Source organism: Excalfactoria chinensis, chromosome 20 (genome assembly GCF_039878825.1).
Source record: "Excalfactoria chinensis isolate bCotChi1 chromosome 20, bCotChi1.hap2, whole genome shotgun sequence".
In the NCBI taxonomy this organism is placed as follows: domain Eukaryota; kingdom Metazoa; phylum Chordata; class Aves; order Galliformes; family Phasianidae; genus Excalfactoria; species Excalfactoria chinensis.
The window spans coordinates 5,415,100-5,438,354 of NC_092844.1; the positions used below are offsets into that span (position 1 = coordinate 5,415,100).

Consider the following 23,255-nt stretch of genomic DNA (forward strand, 5'->3'; position numbering starts at 1 on the left):
CAGGAACCTCATAGAGGCTTTGCTCTATTTACAGCCTTTTGCCACCGTGCCTAACAATGTGATCTCTTACAGAGTGATGTCTAAGAGGCATTTCTTAGCCTGATCCGGGCTTCTCCATGGCTAACAGCCAAGCCCCAGCACCAAAGCCCCAACGTTCCTCTCTCCTTTATTGCAGCTGATAAGCACTGAAGTGCCTTCTCCACTGCTGGGTGCGTAAACGTACACGAATCTGCAACGTAAAAGTGATTTGTGGGGCAGACGCTGCGAGCAAAGGTTGTTCTTTCCATTCAGTCATTGGAAGGGGCCGGCCGTGCTGGAGTTGGAGACAGAGGAGTTTGCAGATTACTTACTGAGGGATGCTTTGATAATGACGTTGTGGTTAAGTGCGGGGAAAGCAGAACTAAACAGTGAAAGCAGCAATTCCTTACAGAGCGGGTTTTTTTTCTTCTTACCCGGAGAAAAGAAATAAACATACAAGTTGACATAATCCAAGATGCAGTGTTTGCTTGGCTCTGGCCTGCAGCCATCCCAGAGCTCACACGGGGCTGAGGAGGAAGGAATCCCTGCAGGCACAATCCACATAAACCAACTGGATGTACTTATCATTTGTGAAAACAAAAGGAAGGGATCTGATTAATCACTCTGTGGATTGAGGTCTCCATTGTGATGGTTTGAGCGCCGTGTCCCCACGCCTCTCCGACTCCAGTTTCCAGCAGACTCAATGGGATGCTGGTGGGCTCTGCCCTCCTGCCACGGTGGGGCAGTGCCAAGCGTGATGGGCTGAGCACAAAACATTCCCATTGAGAACAGAAGGTTACAGAGCAAAGCTCAGGGGCAATCCGAGCATCTGGAGCCTGTGCAAACCCTCCCGGCCCAAAGGAAAGCTGTCTGCTGTACGTAAGGCAAGGGCTCCAGGTCTCTAAGCCTGCCAAGAGCTTTGGGCAGCAAAAAGGACCTTTTGGTGCAGAAGTGTCTTTGGGGAGCAGAGCCTCCCTGCTAGCGATCCATTCTGAGCACCACTGTGTGATACCCAACCGGTGCTGATTTTACCCAGGGGTTGGTGGGAGGGTGTCGTGGTCATCCTTCTTCCTCTGCATTGAGTACTCTGTGGGGCAGGACACTGCTGTGCTTTTCTTGCTGATGGGATTTGCTTTCACTTCATCCTTAAGCACTATATAAAGCGAGGAGCATTCGCTGTATCCTTTATGTAACCTGATGAACTTCCTCCTTGCAGTGCTGTAAAAGCAGTTTAACTTTATTTTCCCGGAGTGAGGTTTCTGTTTGTTTGTTTCCTACTGCATATCTGGTTAACATACTTGTTTGTGCAGCGTGCTGTTTTATTTCCTCCCAGTTGAAATACCTTGGGTTGCTGGCCGGGACGAGCAGCACAGGGATGGGAGCATGGCACGCTGGCACCAACCTTTGCACTGTTTCCACATACAGCTGCAAGGAAGGACTGCATCCTCAGCCTGGGACTGAGTCTGAGGGCCCCATGGTCATGCCCAAGGCTCCCAGCACAGAGTGTGGACCCCACACACCCAAGGATGCTCAACCAGAGCCCGCATCCCGCAGCAGCACACAGGCTTCCTTTCAGCAGGGTATTAAGGGCGGCTAAAAGGGAGACCTCACAGATGCCAGGAGCTGTTGAGCACTGAGCTGTGGCCTCGCTGGTGCTCCCATCCCTCCTCTAGGCAGACAGGCAGTGGGTTTTCAGGCCGTTTGACAGTTATCTCCTCGACAGTATTACCGGGCTTATACATCTCCTTTCAGCAGCTCCAGATAGAGCTGACAGCGGGGGGATTCTGTTTTGTCTCAGCAAGGGAAAAAAAAAAGGTGGTCTTTTGGCAGTGGCCGGGGCCACACTCGAGCACCGAGGGGCACAATGTCTCCTCTGTCTCCGAGAGAAAATAGCTTCTGACAGGAATCAGCTTTCAGTCAGCTGCCAGGCATCTCTCATGATGGGAGGCCCGACCTGCAGGCTGCTATGTAGATAACCTGTTATCGTAGAAGCTTGAATGCAAAGTTAAATTGCCTCGTGCTGCTGTTTCTGCAGGTTCCAGGGCGGGGGGGGACAAAGAGGGGGGGGGGGCAAGAAAGAAAAGGAAGGAAAAAAAGAAGTAAGGAAAACTGGTCAGAGTGGGATGGGAGGGGAGAGCAGGGCAGGCAGTGCTGGAATCACTGCTGGGTGTGGGAGGTCCATCACACCAGCACAGGGCTGCTGCAGTGGGCAGTGCTGGGGTGAGGAAGGAGCACCAAGGGGGGATGCCCCGCTTTGAGCAGGGTCTGCCTTCCTACAGGGAGTGTGCCTCAAACTGGGGCGTTTTCCTTCCTGCTGGCTGGGAGCAATGTCTTCTGCATCATTTGTTCCAGATTAACGCTCAGGTTTGCTCGAGCTGCCTGGAAAGGTGATAAACCAATTAAGAGAGATGAAAGCAAAGCTGAAATCCTCTGCTGTGGAATAGAACACATAGAATCATTAAGGTTGGAAAAGAGCTCTTAAGACTATCCAATCCAACCCCATCCCACCATGCATCATGGGACCCCACCTGGATCAGCTGCAACACCAAACGTCTGTTCTCCTCTCTTTGCCCCCAGACCAAGTGTCTGCTGCTCCTTGCAGCCCTGCCTCGATGTTTTTTTATACCACCTGCCTCAGGGTCTGGAGCAGTGACAGAAATAAAGAGGAGAAAACACACACAGCTCATCGCGAGTTCAAAGGAGCTCGGACACTTTGTTCGACGCGGGCTCTTGGCGCTATCTTGTACATGACATATTTTGCCCAGCAATTTGGTGGCCACTGTGCACTGTCAGCTCTCACTGCCCCACAGGACGCGAGGAGCCCTGAGCGTGGCAAGCAGAAATGCTTTCATGTCACTTTTATCTGATGCTGGGTTCTGGGACAAGCTCCTGCTCAATCCTTGATAGTGAATTGCAGTGGGATCCTGCACCCGTTCCTCGTGTTCCCGTTTGCAGATCAAGGTGGGACCCTGCCCTGCAGCTCCCTGGGATGCCTGACAAGGAAATGCCTTTCCCCCCACATGGGCTATTTCTGCTGCTTTGCTGCAGTTGCTGCCATCATCAGCTGCAGCTGCTCAGGTGGAAACAGCACAGGATTGCTTCAAAATCTACAGTGGGATTTCAGATTTCTTTCTAGGCTGGGTAAATGTAATTAGAATTTGCCTGCATCAAGCGGCAGTTCCCAAGAAAATCATCAATTAATTGATTCCAATTACTCGTAATTGTTTCTCATACATTTCAATTAGTCTGCCGTGTTGTTACCAGCAGCACCGGTCAATTACACAAGTAATCAACATGCCTTTAATAACTGTGGTGGAAAGAAGTTGTGGAAAAAGAGTTTGGGGAGGAAGGACAGCGTGGTGACGTGTGTTTCACCAACTCACTGTTGGCTGCAGGGGTCAATGGAACCAATATCTGAACCACGTGGGTCCAACGTCGGTAGGGAAAGAGCATCAGTGTTGTTCCATGAGAGGTGGAAAGGCTGGGGCTGGAGAACAACCCTACTGGTCATCAACATCAGCCTAGTCTCTTGTCACCCATGAAGGGCAATTATGTTTGTTTTATATTAACAATATAGGAGCTCGGGGCTGCTGTTCTCAGTGTGTTGTATCACAGCAGTCATGGTGATCTATCTGCAGTATAAAAATGAGCAAATGGCAGCTCTGCAGACCTCCCAGCAGGTTGAAAAGCAATGGCACAAACCTACCCAAAGCCAGTTTCACCCGTTGGCTTCTGGCCCCATCTCGTCCCCCTTGCATCCCCATAGCCACTGTCACTCTGTGCAGGGCTTTCTGCCTTGTGCATCAGCCTCCGTCAGTGGGAAGCAGGAAGTATTTTTGCTAAAGTTTCCTATTAACGAGGCAGGAACGTGTGCTATGGGTATTTCCCTGCTTTGGGGATGGAGCCAAGGCCATGGAATATGCAAAATGGCCCTTTGGATTCCATGAGAAAGGTGGTTTCATTGCCATTCAGGAGCAAATTGCTTAAAAATTATTTAACAGTGAAAACAAACGCGGCTTTGGAGGAGCCCAGCAGTGCTGCAGACCTCTGGAATTTAACCTTTAAGTCTGGACACACTAATCTGAGAGGAAACCCCTGTGGAAAATCATGCACATTGCTGAACGTGTCACGTTGGGTTATTTCACTGCCTATTTACAGAAGGTGCTTCTTAGGAAAGGGAAATGCGGGTCAGTATTATGTGACTGCCCTTAAATATCCACCCCAGCCTTGGTGTTAGGCTTTAATCTCACACCTCCAGAGCTCAGTTTCTGGGAGTCAGCATCTTCCAAATGGCACCCAAGATGGCAAACGCCTCCATCCGTACAGAAATCCAGAGGGCTGAAATTATGTGCGTTTATCCAGTCATGAACGTAAGGAAACATCTAACGGGACTACGAAGAAAAGGTGTAGTAGTTCTTTGAAGTCAATGACAAAGGTTGGGCCCTCTGCTGCCCCTGAATCAGCCAAGCGTTTGCTTGGTTCAAGGCCTGCAGATGGAGCTGGCTGGCGTTGGCCAATCCTCTTATGAGTAATTACAGAATGTCACATAGCAGTCATCAGTGGAAAGCGAGCCAGAGAGCTCTCAGTGCTGCGACACGGAGACCTGGCTGCCAACGTTTGGAAGGGAACGTCTCCGTTCTGAGCACACCCTCTGGGTTTGGACAGCACTGAAAAGAAACGCACACATCATGCTTTAGGAATCCCCTCGTAACGGTGTTCTCCCTTGGCTCCAGTAGCTTACCCGTGTTGCAGGAGGCTCCTACAGGTGCCTAATAATTGCCATTCTTTTTCTAGTAGGAAAAGGCTCGTGTAGAGTCTTAATGCATGTCTGCAGAGTACTTGCTGCTTATGGACAGGTTGGTAACGGGTTTCTGAGTGCAGTAGTCTCCGTGTCAGATGGATAAGGTGAAAGAAAGCATAGGAAATGCAATATTTTGAATGCTGTCTGTAGGAGAGCATCTCTGAGGCTACTCAGGGCTGCTTGAAAAAGGCCATTATTCAGCAGAACGATAAGAGCATTCTGTAATTTAATTAATATCGGTGGCGTTCTGATGTGCATGGAGCCCATTCTCAACAGAGTAAAGATGTAGCAGCGCACAAAGCGCGGGGTCCTGAGGTCAGGGACTGTCACTATGGAGCTGATATCAGTTACAGAACAGACAGGAACAGATTTCGTTTATCTGACACTGAGCATTGTGCTGGAAAAGTTGGCAGTGCTAATAATTAGAGATGTGAGTGCTCGCTAAAGAAACCCTGCTTAGCATGTAATCAATCTCTAAGGGAAAAAAAAAAGAAGAGAAAAAATAAATCCACCCACACCTGCGAGGTTACACGGAACTGAAGGGAATGGGGAAGGTGGGATCCCACCTTAGTGAGCACTGGGGGCTTTCTGGGTGTTCACAGCGCAGCTCTGAGTGTCGGAGAGGAAACGGTCCATCCCCATTTTGGGGATATAGGAAATGCAACGAATGGAAAGCTCAGTAAAACCATTGTTTTCCCATTGATCACATTTTGGTTCAGAAAATCGGATGGGTGGCGCGGTGCTGAATTATTAACTGAGCATCGTGGTTCGCTGGGAACGTGTTCTTTTGGATGGGCATTGGGAAAACAGAACAGTCTCTTTGGAGTAACAGGTGGTGACCTCACGTGGGTAAATGCTCAAAGCTGATGGCTCAGGATAAGTGCACAGAGACAGAGAGTTGGCTGTGTCACCACGAGGATGCACAGCAGGACCCTCAGTGGCATCCCTGTTGGGTCCCAGAGCTCACCACTGCTACAGCATGGTCCATAGGGGTGGATGGTGGCAAGTGGCCGCCTGCAAACCCCACACTGAGGCTGTGATGCTGAGGGCTGAGAGCTGCAGGGCTGCATCTATGCTGAGCCCACCCGCCAGCACAGCCTGGAGTGCACAAGGGTGCATTGAGGATGCCCAGCTGGGAACAATGCGGTCTTTGTGATGCGCTTCAACTGAAGTGGGACCTTCTGAGAGCAGCATGGTTTTGGTGTGTTGTATTTTATTTAAGTTTGACTTTGCTTTTCAAATCTGAAAAGCTTTTCCTGGCATGGTAGGCATGGGAAACGTTTATGGTGTTTTGCTTTTGTTTATACCCTTTGAGAGGAAGTCATAGGGCTGGTCCCAACACATTGAATCCCTGCAAAATGTGTCTGCCCAATGTGCTCCTGCTTTCTGCTCAGTGCATCAGGCCAGCTTCCACTGCAGCTTTCAGCAGGACACTGAGCTTTTCTGGCAGCTCATGTTCCAACACCATGTTACCCAGCAGGGGAGAAATAAAGGGAGGATGTTTAGGTTAATGTGGTTTAATAGAAGATCTGGGTTCAAGTCTGGAAAAGGCACAGTGGAGTGTTTTTATCCCAGTGTTGATTGTAGGGGATCTTCTGGTCCCCAGACTCAATGACAGTTCTTGGATAAGAGAAGGATATAGAGGGTGATAGTTCCTAGTTCAGCTACTGGGGACCAAGTGGTCACACTTGAGAGCTTTACAACCATTAGACCCCATAGGTTGGGCTTTCCTGGCTAGATCATTTATGATCTTCTAAGTCTCCACAGATTGTAAATGGTAAGAAAGCACCCGGCCATGACAGATGAATTGTATTTAGGGGGAGAGCCACCAAGCGCTCTCTGCATGGATTTTTGCTGCCCGATTTGCACAAGCTAACTTAGCTCACCCTGCAGTGCTGGGTAGCAATCAGGCAGCATTGGGCACCGACAGCAACATGATGCACTTTACAGGGCTTCTTGCTCATTAATTTGCTCCTAGCCCCAAGTGCTGCCTGCACATAGCACCTTTTGGCATTTGCTGGCACAAAGCAGTGGCAGCATGTGGTTGCTCCAGCTCTGGGTGAACCATGCATTGGGATGCTCAGTGCTGCACCATGGGGATGGGTGCAGGGAATGGGTCGGAGAAAGGCTGGAACAAAGAGGCTGCCAACACAATCTTAGAGATGAGCTTAAGAGAAACAATCACTGAAGTTCCCAACGCTGCACAGGAAGGCAGTGGTGCATCGGGGAGCTTGCCTGGAGTTTTGTCATCCCGGCGCTGTGGGCTGCGGATCACCTTTCCTATTCATGGCTCACAGCTGTGAGCAGGACTGCAAAGAACACGGGGCTTTGTTCCTGCGGGGCTGTGAGGCCACGTCCTGGGTTTGTCCATGGGAGGAACTGGGCGTTGTGCCGGCGATGCTTTGGGAGCGAAGCGCCTCCGTTCCGGACACACCGATGGAAGCATCCCAGTAGCTCTGCTCTGAAATTACAGTAATAACTCTTAAATTATAGCAGTCAGAAGTCAACGTAGCTCTGCCCCACACTGTCAGCAGCGAACCCAAGCCCATTAATTTCCCCCATCGGTGTTTGTTTGAGAAATCATCCCCCGTCGGCTGCCGCTGCTGAACTTGTCTCCTCCTGCATTCCTGGCCGCGCGCTGTCTCCCCGCGAGGGTCCTGTCCCCGCAGGAGATAAGATACAGGCGGCATTCAGGGAGGTGTCAGCGCGCTGCTTTATGACACACGATGAGTGATAACGCCGCGCAGAGGTGCTGATGTGGCCACATCAGTTAATGAGGTCATAGCCCAAGTTGCAGCCCCGCTGATAACCTGCAAATCCAAACAATGCGCAGATAGCGGCGGGCAGCGCAGGAGCGCGGTGCCGTGTTTGCCTGCTGCCCGCTGCGCCCCAGCACCCAATGGAAGCAGTGAGGGTGCATCCAAGCAGCTCATCCCACTCCATGCAGCGGGACGAGGGGGCACCACCTCTGCCCAGCTCACAAACCACGTGTTCTCAAAGCGAGAATCCCATTCTCAATTAAAAACAAAAGGGAAAAACCGCCTGGAATTTGGAGATCTGTTACAAAGTGCTGCTTTTCCCCTGTTTTATAATAAGGCAGGAGGAGCTGGCAGCCCCGTCCTGCTGGCATTGAACTTTCGGTCCTTCCCTTCTTAGCAGCTCAGCTCTAATTTATTTAATCACGGGAGCAAACTTTCAAAGTGCTCCGCGCCTCCTCTCTTGTTTCTGAGGTTCAGATGTATTTTTAGTGCTTGTTACTGAACTGGGTCTGCGCGCTGGAGAAGAATTAATTATTGTTTTGGGTTTGTTGATATTCAGACAACCAAAAAAAAAGAAAGAGAAAAAAAAAGGGGGGGATTTTGAGACTTTGAACACCTCAGGAGCTTTGTTGCACTCCGGTCGTGTGGTGTTGGGTTCCTAATGCCGACTTGGGTTTACATGTGAGTGCTGCACTGCTGGGGATGGGGCAGCCCCATCTGCTCAGCACTGTGCAGCTCAGCACCCTTTGCAGCAGCAGAAGGCGGCGGTCATCCCCAGCTGCTGGTGTGTGCTGCAGGCCCCGGGCTCAGCAGTTATCAGCTGAGCAATGCACTATCAGTGCTTCGTGTCAAAGCTACTGCTATTGCTCCTGTCTGATGTTCTAAATGATGTGCATTCAGGAAGGCGATAGATGGGACATGCGTGTGATCTCCACTTGCTGTGGTTTTTGGTATTTAATGGTGGACTGACTATAAGAAATAGCAGTGGGTTCCAGGGGTCCATCTCCACGCTGGGGGTGTGGGTTTGTGAGCCCCTCCGTGGCCATGCCTGCATCCACGTCTGCCTCGCGCTTCCTCCCGCCGCAGGCCCAGCCTCTGTGATTAAGTCTGCAGCTCTCCTGCTGTTTTTAATAGGCCCGCAGACCCGACCATCTGATGAGAACCAAACTGCACAGCGTGCTCCTGAATACCTTCGCTGGAATCTCCTAATGCAGGGTATTAATCATGACTGTCAAACCATTCAGGCCCTAAATATGTCCCCCCCCCCCCATACACAGCCATCCCAAGGGGGAGCGTGGCCGTGCTGAAGCCACGCGTTGGGCGTCCCCGGATGATCGCCCCGACCCCAGCAAAGCGCTCAGAGAAGTTTGGGAAATAAGCATCAGGAGTTAAAGGAAACGCAGAAAGCTTTGGCTTCCTCTTTGCCCACCTGTATTCCTGGGAAAGGGGTTGCTTGGGTACGTGTTGAAAGCACCACCCTTAGTGATGGTGGGCAGTTGGGTCGTCTTCAGCACCGAGTGCTGAGCTGGGTGCTGTCGGTGCATCTCTTGGATGCCATCCTGGGGCTCCGTGGGCAAGCACAGGAGGTAAGGCTGCTTCTCTGAGCTGTGAGTTGGTGTGTGTGTGTGTGTTTGAGGCTATGGTTGTTCTCAGCACTTGTAGGTTGCCGGGGAATGCAACCCCTCGTCTCATAACATACTTTTATTTTCCTTCCCCAAAATGACTGTTTCTAATTCTCTGCTTTATTCTGTGGAGCTGGTAATAAAAGTCAATCGAGCGTAAAACAAAAGTGAGTGGTAAAGTTTTACAATTGCTGGTGCTGTGGGCACAGTCTGATGGATGGGTCTTCATCTGCCTGTTGTAAGGGTATGTAGAACCACTGAGAGCGTCGGCTCCTTTTACACCTATCCCTGGCCAAGGTGAGGTTTCTCAGTGCTGTGTTTGTGCCATTGCACCAGCACTCATGGGAGAGGTTTCGACCTTACAGAAGGGAACTGGATGTGATTCATATCATTTTTGCCTTACTTCTTTCCTTGTGATGGCAGCATGGTGACGATGCCAAGGGAGCAGAGAGGATATAACGCAATCCAAACCAATGCAGCCTTTAGAAAATAGAGAAGGATTCTTTTCCAGGGTCAAAAGATGGTTGGCACAGCCCCTACCCACCCCTGGCTGTAGGGTGGGCTCTCCCCAACCCACCCCAACTTTCCCTCCCTGCAGCTCATATCCATGCACTGCAGCCCTGTGCCTCTTTAGCAGCTCTTTATTGATCCTGTCTGCCCTCCGAGGAGGACGGCGTGTATGAAATGCCATTTATTCCTCATGTATCTGTGCTAGGGCAGCGTGTTTCCATAACCGTGTTATTAGTTTTGTCCAACCTACAGGAAAAAGTGATACTGTAGCTGGCATCCCAGCGTTAGGTCATATTAAAACCATCTGTAACAAATCTTTATTTGCAGTTACTTTCGAGTTCGGGTTTCAGCTTCTACTCCACCTGTCATCAGTGTTTATCCTCATAAACTTTCACAGCTTCTTTTATTCTGGTCCTTTATTATTTATTTATTTGGGTGTTGGTTTTTTTTTCTTCCCCTTCTGAGAGACCTTTTTCAGGATTTTTTGGCGCTTACTTTGCTTCCCAAAATGGCTCTCCCTTGGATTTAGAAAAGTCAGAGCTGTAATCCATCGGCAGCGTTTTTAGGTGTATTTTGTAGTGCCATTTCCAAGATTGATTGTGATTTTGACGCAGGCTTTGGCAGAGGAAAAAAGAGGGGCCGTTGTCTGAGAGCTGTCCCAGCAGCGGTGGGGTTTGCTGGGAGGTGTTGTGCCCCATTGGGATGACTGTGCCATGGGGTTGCAATGGGGCTGTGTTTGGAGCTGTTTAGGTTGGAGCATGGCTGGTTGGGTTTGTTAGGTGAGAGTGTGGCTAGTTGGCTTCATGGTTGGCTACAGCACGCGCTGTAGAGTGCTACCATGTTAGCACTCGTCAAGACTTCACCCCTTTGAGCTATGGGGGATTGGGCCCATGTGCTGAAAAAGGAAGGTTTTAAAACCTTGTGTGGTTGGTTTTTTTTCTCCTAATTTATGTTATTTTGATCAGCGCTCTGCAGAACCCTTTGTTAACGGTGAGTATTTCATAGTGTCATAGAATAACCCAAGTGGGAAAGAGCCCATCGTCATGGATGGTTGGCCTGGCAGTGCCTCATCCTCAGCCAAGAGGAAATGCGTGTGTTGGACTTGCTGTTGAACAGAAGGGAGCAGAAAAGCCAGTTAGTACAAAGCTGGGGCATTCCCAATGCTGCTGCTGTGCTTAGTAGCCAACACAGGGAAGAGGCATCTGGGACATTGGAGCGGTGCTCTGCAGCATCTCCTGTCACCTCTGCATTGTGTTGACTTTCTTTTGGCTCACTTGTGAGTGCACCCCGGTGTGTCCGAGGCTGTAATTGCTGCTGTCTTTGGCTGGGGATTTGTTTCCTTGCTTAATGGTTCCGTTTGGGGAGCAGAGGGAGCTGGCTGCTGCTGCAGAGCGGGCAGCAACGAGCTGCGCCTTCAGCACGCGGCTGAGCGCATTGTGGATGCTGTTAATCCCTTTGACCTTGTGGCGGGGAAGGAGGGAAGTGAAGACATGGTGACAAACACCAGCCCTTTAATGCCAGGTTTGTTACCGCTCCGAGTGCCCTAAGGGTTAATGTAACAGTTTTAAGTCCTTCAATCACACCCACCCCCACCTACAGAACACTTCCAAATAATCCCTTTATAATAGACCCTTTTCCACAGATTGTATCTAACCCGTGCATTAATGGGGCCCGTCGGTGTCAAGCATTTCAACAAACATGGCCAGCAGGCTGCTGGGAGCCCCTCTTCCCCTCTCCGTGGTAATGATCTTTGCCCCTCTGACTTGGCTCCCCTGCTGCATGGACAAAATTAAACCGCGGATGGCAAAATAGTTATTTGCTGCCCGGGCAATTACATACTTCCAACCTCTCCATCGAGGAAGGCCAGATGGACTTTATGGAAACCAGACCCGGGCCGCAGTTTTAATTATCATAGTCCTGTCAGAAATGAGTGAAATTCTGAATGACCGCATGAAACGAACCCAAAGCCTTACACATGGATTTTTTCCTCAATAAAACTTTATGGCTTCTTAAAGAAACAGCATTCATATATTTTACGAGGCCTAATCATTCACTAATGCCTATATTAGTGCACCTGTGGCACTCGGCCCCGGCTCTGTTCTTGGTGTGTTATTGCAGCCCCATGTTGGGGCACAGCTCACACTCAGCTCCTGCTCGTTAGCCGGCGGTCATAATAAGGCATAGAGATTTATGGGCATTTATCTGCTGAAAATGTTGTTTCATCGTGTGGATAAGGCTTGGAAATGAAACGGCCCTCCCCGGTGCAGGCATGTTCAGAATTCATCCCAGGGCAGAACGGCCGTGGGGAGGGTTTGGATGTGTTGCATTCCCATGCTAATGCAGTAGAGGAAAGGAACTTCTTTCTGACAGCATCAGCACAAATGCATCACTGCTGGAGTCATTGCTGCAGCAGGGTGCAAAGCAGGCATGCCCTGCAGCTCCTCCAAAACCATTCATAGCCCCAATTAATGTGTTACGTGGCTTATGGACATTCAGCTTTAATTTGGTCGGATTGAATTTATGTTCATCCTTAGAGAACTGGAGGGGCTGCCAGATACAGACAGGGCTCATTTCTGCCATGGAAATACTGCTCTATTAGGTTGTTTTAAGGCTGTAGGATTAAGTCTTAATGAAGAGTTTTGACGGCATTCTAGAGCTTACCTAAAAAAAAAATCCAGGAGATTTCCATGTGTTTGAGGATAACAGTCAAATTACTTTGGCCTTTGCTGAGGAGATGCCACCCAAAGCCCCCCTGGTGGGATGGCCACCCTTCTATCCCAGCAGCCCCAGCTGCATGCTGATACCTGCTGCTCTCAGTGGGCAAGGCTGCAGGTGTGCATGGCAGTAACTGCAAGATGCAGCCCCCATGCAGGATGCAGCTCCTGTGCAGGATGCAGCTCTGTGCAGGGTGCATCTCAGTGGCAGAAGCTGCTGCTGTGGGATGGCTGCAGGTTGCAGTGCCTCACTGTGCACCTTTTTTGGTCATGTTTTGGGTAAATACCAACTAGAAAGCAATGTCACGTCTCGGCTGTATGGGAGATGCTCAGTGCATCGGTACTCCATCCGAACGCTGCTGCTGGCTCGGTGTGGGATGGCTGCTTTGTTTGCAGAGCCCTTTAAGCAGGAGCTGCTGTTCCTGCTTTCAGCCCGCTGAGTGGCTCCAAAGTGAAGCCCCCATATCCTTCCATTCTTTCTCTCGGTGCCAACCCGGTTCACAAGCTCATCTAATTCACACCTTCTAAAGAACACGAGAGGTGTGTGTGATCTAAAAGGGCTCCGGGGGCTGTTTCCTTGTGCAGAGTGGCACCCCAGGGGGGGTTCCTGTGCTGGGGGAGCGCGGTGCAGCTGTGGGGTTTGGGGTTTTGGGGGGGGGAGAATTGGCTCCGTTCTTTCTCTTTTAATATCTTTGCTCAGAGTGTGTAAGGTCACGGCTTAAGCAGCAGGAACGCACACTTTTGGCCTGTAAATTCAAGGCATTTAGAGCTAATATGTGAACGGGAATGCACTTCCAGATGGAGATGGTTTGGCTGCTTGGTCGCTGTTAGATGCAACAAGGTGAAACGTGAGGAGGGGCTGGTGATGGTGGTGATGTCGCTGCTGCCGGTAAATGTTGGCCTCTGTGGGTTTGGTTTGTGGCCAACCTAAAGCAGGCTGTGCTGTGCAGGAGCTCCCCGTGGGCGGCCCAAGCTGGGGGAGCTGAGCAGGGAGGTGGGGTGGCTCCAGTGCTGGGTGGTGATAGGGGCAGCTCTACCTTCAGTTCTTGTGCTGGGGCAGATCCCCAAACCTATTCATTACATGGACTGCAGGCACGCATGGAGCTGATGGGAGGGATGGCAGAGCTCTGGGGTGATACTCCATGGGGATCTGATCACCCCCTGTCCTTCCATGGCTGACATAAAGCTGCACAAGGAGAGCACCTTGCGATGGGTGTTAGCACTGGGAACGGGCATGGGAAGGCTCTGCTGCTTCTTTGTCCAGCGCATAAAATGTGGCAAACGGTTTTGGCACCCATTGCCTTCCATAAATCACCCGGAAGAGGCCGACGTGTTCGTGGTGTTCCACAGCTCCAAAACGTTGTTAAAAGAAAGTTGGAGTAACAAGCAGTGATTTAAGGCAGGGGAGAGGAGCACCGAGGGCACCTTGGGCAGCCCTGCCCCAGAGGAGCAGACATCCTATGGGGGTCTGCCACTTCCAATAAGCACTCCTTGATTTGTTTTAATTAGGTCCAGGCTCCTCTTCATTTCCCGTCTGTTCTTTTCTAGGGAGCTCTGAGAACATCATTAATTAATTGGTTTATAGAAACAAGGCGAAACGGAGCATAATAATACAGCAGTGCGCCGTACTGAGCTCTTTCTGCGGGGAGGAAAACTTCAAAGTCACTGTGTGTATATATTACAAAGGATTGGAAATCCCTTCCTTGACTTGTGTGTACAATATCTGAGGCAGCCCCGAGCTTTGACTCCAGCATCATTTCTTTATGGTTTACTGTTGAATTTAAATGGTTGTGCTATGAATGACGTTACCAGTGAAAAAGGAGCTTTTGTTGAGCCATCAATGTTTGCCGTCGCCTCAAAAGCCTTCTCCTGCTTTAATGGTTCACCTGGAGATTCCCTGCACGGGATCAGGCTTTCCTTCCTCCATGCCCTCATTGCTGGGGACCCAACCAAGCTCCATCCGTGCCCGTGGGTGCTGGCCCTGCACACCCTGGTTTATGTGCCACGGTTCTCATTAACTCTCTGTCACATCGCCAGGTTAATTGCAGGCAGAGTGCTGGATTTAGGAGTTCATCTGGGCTCTGCGTCCACACATTGGCAGAGGTGTTTCCTTGGATGAAATCTATTGCAAGAATGGACTTTCTGTTTCAGTTCCTTCTGCCAGTCATACACGGCAGCCACCTTCCCCCCCCCTCCCTCCTTTCTTTAAAAGCAACACAACAAAGCTCTTCACGGCAACAGTTTATTGCTCTCCATCAGCTCGTGGGTCATTAAAGCAAAAAAAAAGGGGGGAAAAAAGATAAATAAATTAATTTAAAAAAGGAAAAAAAAAAGAATCTCCCTCGAACTCCTGCCAAACAAAACGCGAGCGGCAGCCAAACTGTCAAAGGCTGATCCTGCCACGATGGGATGAGAAGGTTTATTACACTTCCAGCTTCTGGGGAGGGATGTTACAGCCCCGGGATGCTGGGGCACTGATGGCAGAGCTGCGGGCACTCGGTTTCTTTGCACACATTGGGAAGCCATTAAGTGAACTGACGACAGATCCCTCAGCATCGCAGCCCCGCTGCACCCCTCTGCATGGGCCGGCTCTGGTGTTGTGCCCATTAAAACGTGGAAGAAACGACCCGACGGAGAGCCCACAAATTAGAGAAGCAGGAAACCTCAAATGATGTGCAAAACAAATCCAAGGGAATATTTTTTTTCCATCGCTTTTGCTACAGAATTCAGCCTTTCTGATCTTAAGACAAGTCTTGGTGAGATCAATGAGCCCTTTGGGTTCCAACCCCCCCCCCCAGTGCTGTGTGGATGAGGCTGCGGAGCTCTGGGATGAGGAACAGCCACAGCTCTGGGTCCGGGTCCAGCATTTATGGCCGTATCCTCTGCAGCAGAGAGAGGGGACGAGCTGAGTTTGGTGATGAAGGAAAGAAATCAATGAGAAACCCACAGTGTGGTGTTGGTGGGGTGGGATGGAGCGGGACAGTGATGAGGGGATGGAAGAACAAGGGAAGCACGGCACGTGCAGGGTGCCATCCAGGGACACTGCCGGGCCGTGTGGTTTGTGAGGCTGCTCTATTTGTGGAGCACAGCGAGGGTGTGTGAAAAACAAGGCCTGAAGTTCTCAGGGTTCACACAGACTCATTTGTTTCTCGTTTTGTTGTGTGAGATTTCACAGCTCCACTTTGGGTGCTAAAGCTCCGGCAGCACCGCAGGGTTTCGGGTGATTTGGGGCTCTCAGGACCCTTTGATGCAGAGCTGTGAGCCACGTGTTGGGGCTGCAGAGCAGTGGTGAGCATCAGCTGAGCTGTGGGGGTTTTCCAGTGCCACCCAAAGCCTCTGCAGTTCCAGATGGGAACCCATTGCTTCCATTGGAGCTGCTGTCCATTTATGCCCAAGTGTGGCTCATCTGGGGTCAGCAAGGAGCCGTGACCTCAACAAGAGCCCACAGTGTCAGTCAGCCTCTGTGTCCCTGGAGGACGCTGCCTTGTGTTGGGCCTTTCATTGTGGGTACAGCTGAAGGGCTGTGCACGCCGTGGCTGTGCTTACTGCTGGGCTCAGCTTTGGGTTATGTTTGGTGGCCCTTCTCAATGACCTGGCACTCGTTCACGTGAGAAAGTTCCTCTTTTTCCTTCTTTCTCCTTTTCTTTTGCTCAAGGTTCACAAGCTCAGGAATACATCTTGCTCCAAGTCACAATGTCTTTATTAATGTTATATACCTCCCAGCTTTCTCTATGCAATGTCTTGTGGGGGAATTTCGCCTTGCAAATAACTCTCCTTTCTTTCTTCCTCCTGTGGCTGCCATTCCATAACCAATGACCTCTGCCTTGCTGCCCACAGATTGCTGATGACCTGGGAAGTGAGAAATTCTGCATCGATGCCAACCAGAGCGGAGCTGGGACCTGGCTGAAGTACATCCGTGCAGCCTGCTCCTGTGCTGAGCAGAACCTCGCCGTGTGCCACGTCAACGACCAGGTAACAGCACTGCTGCCTTGCTGCACTCCTTGCCACTCGTACTCAATGCACACAGCAGCAGCACGGAGCAGCTGCAGCACCCACCCGTGCAGCAGCGATGCTGCGGTGCCCATAGCAGAGCTCAGTGCAGCCCCATCTTCCAGAGCTGTGGTGGGGATGGTTGTGAGAAGTGTTAACACCTGCTGTGACACAGGTTGTGCTCATTAAGCACGTGGGAGCCGCTGGTGGTATTTCAGTGCCTTCAGAAGCACAGAAAGGTGATGCTGTGAGCTGCTGGTGGTGGGCAGATGCAACGCCAGGCTGCGAGCTCAGGTTGGGTTTGGGTGACAGAGAGGTGGGAGGGGGGGTCTGCAGGGAAATGAGAGCCCTGATGGGTACAGGGGGAAATGGTGGAGCAGGTGTGGGGGGGTGTAGATGGTAGAATGGTTTTGATGTTGGTCCCACAGCTGTGGTGACCTTTGTTCTCTGTGCGGATAATGGGGGTATTCCAGGAATTAAAGGGCCATTCTTTGTAAAGTTGTTTGAAACTCAAATCCAAAAGCGGAGTGGGGACAGCGATCCAAGCTGGGAGTTTCACAAACCTCAGGCTGTCAGTAGGTCAGATATCAGCTCTCGCTTGAGACCCAACGCAGTCATGGTGTGACTACAGCCAGCAAAAAGGAGGCAGGGCTGGAAACACAAAAGCATGAGCAGCCTGCAGCTGATGGGGATGCTGTGGTGGATCCAAAGGAAGGCAGCTCGTGGAAAATGGGGGTAGCTCAGGTACGAGCAGCTGCTTTGGTTTGTGTTAGGGATGCTTTAAAAAGGCCTGACAGGAGGGGACATGCAGCAGCTTTAAGTGATTTAGATCGTCAGTAGCACGATTGCAAGGTGAAGTTAATGATTATAATGAGATGTTTGATGAAATTAACGTGACTCCAGCAGGATCCAGCCTTTCCCTAACAATTAATGAGGGCTGGACTCTATCTCTTAAATAACTGCTGCAGAAACGTGGTCGTGTCCACTGAGCAACTTTGTTCTCGGGACAGAAAGAGGGCTGAGGGCTTAAAGAGGCTGCACAGCGGTGATGGAAACCATTTAGGTGCTGTCGTGCTGAAGGATTCTTCCCTTGCAAAGCTCGTGAGCGCTTCTATGGACCAGGCGGATCTTTCAGGTCGTGGTTTGTGTTTTGGGGCTCTGCTGTGTGCAGGGCAGGGCTGAGTTTGGGGCCGGGGAAGCTTTGGGAAGCTCTTTCTTTGCCTCCCGGTGCTGTTGGTGGCTGTGCGGGCGGAGCGTGCCCCCTGGTGGGACCGGACGGGACGCGCTGCGATGGGACGGACGGATGGACGGACGGACGGGGCGGCCGCACTCGGAGGTTCGGCTGTGGTTCGGGCTCGGGGCAGCGGTGAGAGGTTGGGAGGTCCCAGAGAGTCCCGGAGCAGCGCTGGAGGAATGGCACGGCTATAGCCCAGAGCTGGTAGGGATGTGCTCAGGGAACGCAGGAGCTGGGGCAGCGTGCTGGCTGCGGTGCGGGCAGTGAACCTGCGGGGAGTAATGAACTCAGTCCGGAGATGCTGGGGAGCAAAGGGAGCGTTGAACGGCGCAGTGCCCGCGGGCTGCGATGGTTTGGGGGCTTTATTCTCCGTAGGCACAGAGTGAGCTGCTGCTGAGAGCTGCTCGGGGTGAGCTCTGGTTGATATCCCAGAAAAGAATGTTGTGCGTTGCGGTTGGGAGGAGTGCAAAGAAGATCCTTGCAGTTAATGCCTCGTGCCCGCTGGGTTCTTGCAGTGTTCTGTAGCAGAGGGAGGGGGGGTGTGATGGACTCTGAGAGGTTGGTGGAGGGCACAGAGCCCTGGGATGCACGGGGCCATGGCAAACTCCCACCTCCTATTGCTGTGCTTGCTGGCTTCCTTCCTCATTGAAACCATTCCTCGCTGCTCACAAGGGCACTGAGATGGGGCACAGGGCTGGGAGGGGTCCGAGCTCTGTGTGCTCTGAAAACAGATCCCACCCCTGGTGGGGATGGGATGCTCAGTGGGCTGGTTTGTGTGCTGGTGTTGAGTGCGGTCCTCGGGTTCCAGGTGGGAACAACCCACCAAAGAAGGGTGTGAGGGTGGTGCTGTGTGATCACGAGGCCTGTTTGGGCTTAGAGAAGCAGGGACTTGAGTGCTTCAGTTCCATCAGGTTAATCATCCCTTTGCTGTAACGAATCCACGGAGCACGGAGGAGGTAGGAGAAACAATGGGAAGATTTTTTGTGTAATTTGAATGAGAGAGGCTGTTACTGTAAATACTACTTTGTGGTCCAAACGGCATGAAACTTGACGTGCACGGAGTAAAATAAAGGCAGGAGAAAGAGCTCTTAGTAGCAATTATGCAAATCAAGTGACAGCCTCCCCTGTTAGCTGGAATAATTTTGAGTTATTGGTTAAAAATGTAAAGCGCACATCTTTGCATATTTAACATGTCTCTCGATTTCTGTTTCTGCTTTGCAGATCTATTATAAGGTTATTAAGGAAATCGAGCCGGGAGAAGAGCTCTTGGTGTGTGCCAAGGAAGGCAGCTATTCCCTGGGGAACATGGCACCCAGCATGGAAGGTAAGGCTGTGTGCTGCACCCTCAGCACTGCGTGAGAGCCTCCATCTGTGCCCCAGGTGGCCTTGCACCTTCAGCAGCTCCCACCCAGGGCATCCCATGGCTCTCAGTCTCGCTGACAGCAGGGTGCAGGGCTGGGGTTGTTCACTGTTCCCCGGGCTGCCCCACTCGCACCCAGCACTGCTCGCTTCCTCGTGTGTTTTCCTCTTGCTGCTCATTTCTGGAGCTCAGTAACCACGCTGGCCATGGAAAGGCCCTTTGTGCTGCCCACGTTGGGCCTTTCCTGGTAAGGCAGGGTCTCGGGTGAGCTCTTAGCTGCAACTGTTGCTCTGTAGAATGAATGGCAGAATGCGAGTCCTTTCACCTGGCCATCCCATAGCCCATTTATTTTCCTTTGCCCGTGTATGGCTCGGATTCAGGTTGGCAGTGCAGCACACACAGTAGTGCAAAACGGCTCTCGTGGTGCACGCAGGGCTCTCCAAACAGCAGCTGCTCCCTCACCAGGAGTTCAGCTTTGGAATTACTGCCTCAGCTTTTCCCCCCATACAAAGAAGGGAATCTCTTTCTTGGGATGGCCATGGAGGTGGTTGATTCCTGCATGCACTGTGATGCTGTCCTGCTGCCTCAGCCATTGGAAAGGAAACTCGGCACCATTTTGCATTTGTTTCCAACGGCCTTTTGTGCGGACGTGCAAAAAACGTGCTCCTTGTTTTCCATCCTTGCCATTCTGTAACGTTCATCTGTGTCTTCCTGTGCTTTTTTTTTTCCTGCCACCTAATTGCTTTCGAATTATAACAGGCCGGCGTTAAATATTTGACTTCTTAATACTGGTGACTTTGGGTAATGCTCCCTTCCTGCTGCCTGCACCCCCCATTTCGCCTCGGAATTAACAAGAAAGCAAATGCAAAATTGTTCCACGCGAAGATAATTATCATAAAAATCTTTTATCCAAACCCCAGCCAAACACAGCAGACCCCTTATCACTGCAGGAATTTTGAGTAGGGCACTTGAACTCCTTTGAGATTCAAGTCTGGTAGATTAGCATGTAGATGCCACATAATTGTGTTCCCCTTGGTTTCTCTGAAAGCTATTAGGCACTGATTTATTTTTTTTCACTTGCATTCCTGCTTTGTCCTGAGTGTTACTGATGGAACTTTAGATAGACACGTATAACCATAGATTTGACAAACAAGACAGAGAGAGCAGGCAGCAATTTGTTGTTGCTGGATTTCTTTTCATCCTCCGTAAGGCACTGAGGCAGGAGCTGCTGTTGGAGGGTATTTGTGTATTCGCGGTGCTCACAGGAAGAGAAAGAACCCGAATGAGAACTTGGTCAGGGGAGCTTCTGTGGGTTGAGCTGTGAGGAGGGGAGTGCTGTGTTTGGCCCCACATCAACCACTCTGCCCATCCCCTGCCCCACTCCTTGCCCTATGGGCTGAGCCAGGCCAGCTTCCAGTCCCCAACCACGTGCAGGTGGAGGCTGAACTGCTGCCATTTAACTTCCTGTGCTGTAGGTGAGGTGAGGCACAATAACAAAACAGAACGTGAGACTTCAATTCCTTTTATTATTATTTTTTTTCCCTTCGTTGTGTTTTTTTTCCTCTCCTCCATGAAAAGCAGTCTGCGTTATTTTAATGGTAGGTTACACACAACCTCTCACTGGTGCCAGGTGGGTCTTTACGTCCTAATTTCCAGGTTTCCTTCCACAGGGACTTAAAACACACGAGATGCACGTTAATGCTGTTTTATAAACTGCCTGTAAGGAGCAGAATGGGGCTGATCCCCACGCAGAGCAGAATGAGCTGCAATGAGGGCAGGATGGGGGTGTTTCCTGCTCTTAGCAATCCTTGCTCTAGTTCAAAATGCATCCTCCTGCCCAGCATCCCATCACCCCTCCATCACCAGCTTGGGCATGGAGCAACCCCACCTCAATGAGTTCATTTCCACTCATCCCCATCCTCCAAGCAACGTGGCTGACCACCACGGGCTTTCCTCTATGAAAGTGAAGTTGTCAGAGTAAGAGCACAGCGTGGTGCTGAGGAGGTGGGTGGAGCTGCTGAGCCCCTGTGCTGTCCCCACTCTGTGCTGGAGAATGTACAGCTCCGCGCCGGTTGTTTGACTTGGCACCGTGGTCAGGATGCTGCCTTGTAAACTTAATAATAGCTGCCCTCTTTTTAATTTGTTTGACCTTGACTACAATAATTTATTGCGTGCATTAGAACTTGGTGTGTTTTTCTTTTGTCATTGGAAAGGGGGGGGTGGGGGGGGAAATAGTGCACAGCATAACAACGATGACTTGGGCTCCCTTTCCTTTCCCTCTGCAGTGCTCTGCTTCCCAACTCTGCTGCCCAAGGAGCACAGCGGTCAGAGGGCACTGGCCCTGAACTGGGCATGCCAGGCTCCTTCCTTTCCTTTCCTGGTGGCCCCTTTGGAGGAAGAGCTCGTTTGTTCTTTCCACCGTGTGCTGCCCTGCCTGTGCTGGGCTTTCCTTGAGCGGCTTAAAGCGAAACCCTTCCTCTGTCACTTGCAGATCTCCTGTTTGGTGGTTTGAATGACCTCACAGAGAGCGCTACGTTTTTTGTTCTTTACGAGCACAACATTGGGTGAAATATGAAATAAGAGTTCTGGAATGTCCTGACCCACAATCAGAGTGACCTGTGTGTCTGTTCCAGAGGAGCACACGTTCCGCTGCGAGGACTGCGATGAGCTCTTCCAGTCCAAGCTGGACCTGCGGCGGCACAAGAAGTACGCGTGCAGCGCCGTCAGCTCGCTCTATGAGACACTGAATGATGAGATCAAGCAGGAGGGCCTCGGCGATGGGCAGGTCTTTGAGTGCAAGGACTGCGAGAGGATGTTCCCCAACAAGTACAGGTATGGGGCTCAGTGCTGCCCTGGTGTGGGGAATGGGGGCCTGGGTGGGCGCTGGGTGGCTCAGGATGCAGCAGGAGAGCGCCTTGCCTTCCTCCTGCCCACTCTGCCCATCATGGCATTTTGATGCCATGAGCTGTCAGACAGCTTTCAGTCTCCCCAGGTTTCCATAGGCTGCAGTGTGCCAGAGCCCTGCTTGCTCTCTCAGCTCCCCATGACCTTCTTGGGGCTGGCATGAGGACAATGTATTGGCCTCTGACGTCCTTCTGAGGGTGCAGCGCTGTGACGTGCTGCCTCTGTTTGCAGCACGGGTTTGATCTGACGTAATCCTTGGCCCTTTGAGATCAGTGGGTATAAAGAGGCTTTGTCGTACTAAGAACTCTGATGTGGTCATGAGCTCCTCCTTAATCTTGCAGGAGGGATCTACGGTTCTTTTTTATGGTTTTAATTGTTCATAAAAATACTTTTTGTTTTTATAGTGGAACTGTGGGACAGAAAAAGAGCAAAATAAGTTATCTGGGTATTCTCCGTCTATTTTTAATGCAGATCAAATCAGGAGTGCCACTGGGGAGCTGAAACTGAGCATTTAGCAGCTGACTAAATAAATAAATGTTTGGCTAATCCCAGTAGGTACTTGCCTCTAAACAGCATATTAGTTTGTCCATATTTGCTCTAAATAAACTCATAAATCACAACAAACAGGAACCTACTTTTATATACGTGCAGGCAAGGCATGCATTTCTTTGTGCACGTAGAGGATTTGGTGGCGTAAAGAGCAGCATTTGTTTAGCAAGATGAATATTGCTTCTTCAGAACGAGTGGGTTATCAGGTGATGAGGGCTGAGCCCAGGAGTGTTTGGTATCAGAACTTGGAGGTAGTTTTGGGGCTGGGCAGGTGCTGGCTGCTCATTGTAGATTGTAGAACAGCCTTCTGCACAGCTGCCCTTCTTTGAGTGCTGTGGATGCCTACAGGCTTGAAAGCAGTGCAGTCAATCCGGGCACTGAAAGCAGCACGTGTTGTGTTCCCTCCTGCCCTGGCTATGGCAGCACCAGGAGCCAGCAGCAGCGCAGAGGGGAGGGCAGGGAGCCGTGCATTACTTGGTGCAGCCATCCCAGCCATGGCCCACATCCAGCAGCCAACTCTCTTTGCCATCATCCTCCTGCTCGGAGGGGAGGCTGCCAGTTGGCAGGAGCTGAGATCGCCGGCCTCGGTAATAAAAGATGTCTGACATTTAGAAGCGAAATGTGTTTGCACCTCATCGTGTTTCTTTCCAACGTTAAATTGCTCTGTTCTGGGAAGCTGTGGGCTTTGTGCCCATGTGGATGGCAAGGCAATACGCACGGCCGCTGCCGAGGCTATCTTGTCTTTCCCTATGGGGATGCTGCAGGAATCCTGCTCACAAAGTGCTCCTTTTTCC

General features: G+C 51.0%; 1 protein-coding gene across 1 annotated transcript in view; it reads left to right on the forward strand.

Moving 5' to 3' along the window:
• PRDM16 (PR/SET domain 16) overlaps positions 1–23,255 on the forward strand; it is a 174,535-nt gene that overhangs the window by 131,928 nt on the left and 19,352 nt on the right. Inside the window, exons 4-6 of the mRNA XM_072354244.1 lie at positions 16,262–16,396; positions 18,870–18,972; positions 21,642–21,840. Of these exons, the coding sequence (XP_072210345.1) occupies positions 16,262–16,396; positions 18,870–18,972; positions 21,642–21,840 (437 nt within the window). The remainder of the gene's footprint in view (positions 1–16,261; positions 16,397–18,869; positions 18,973–21,641; positions 21,841–23,255) is intronic.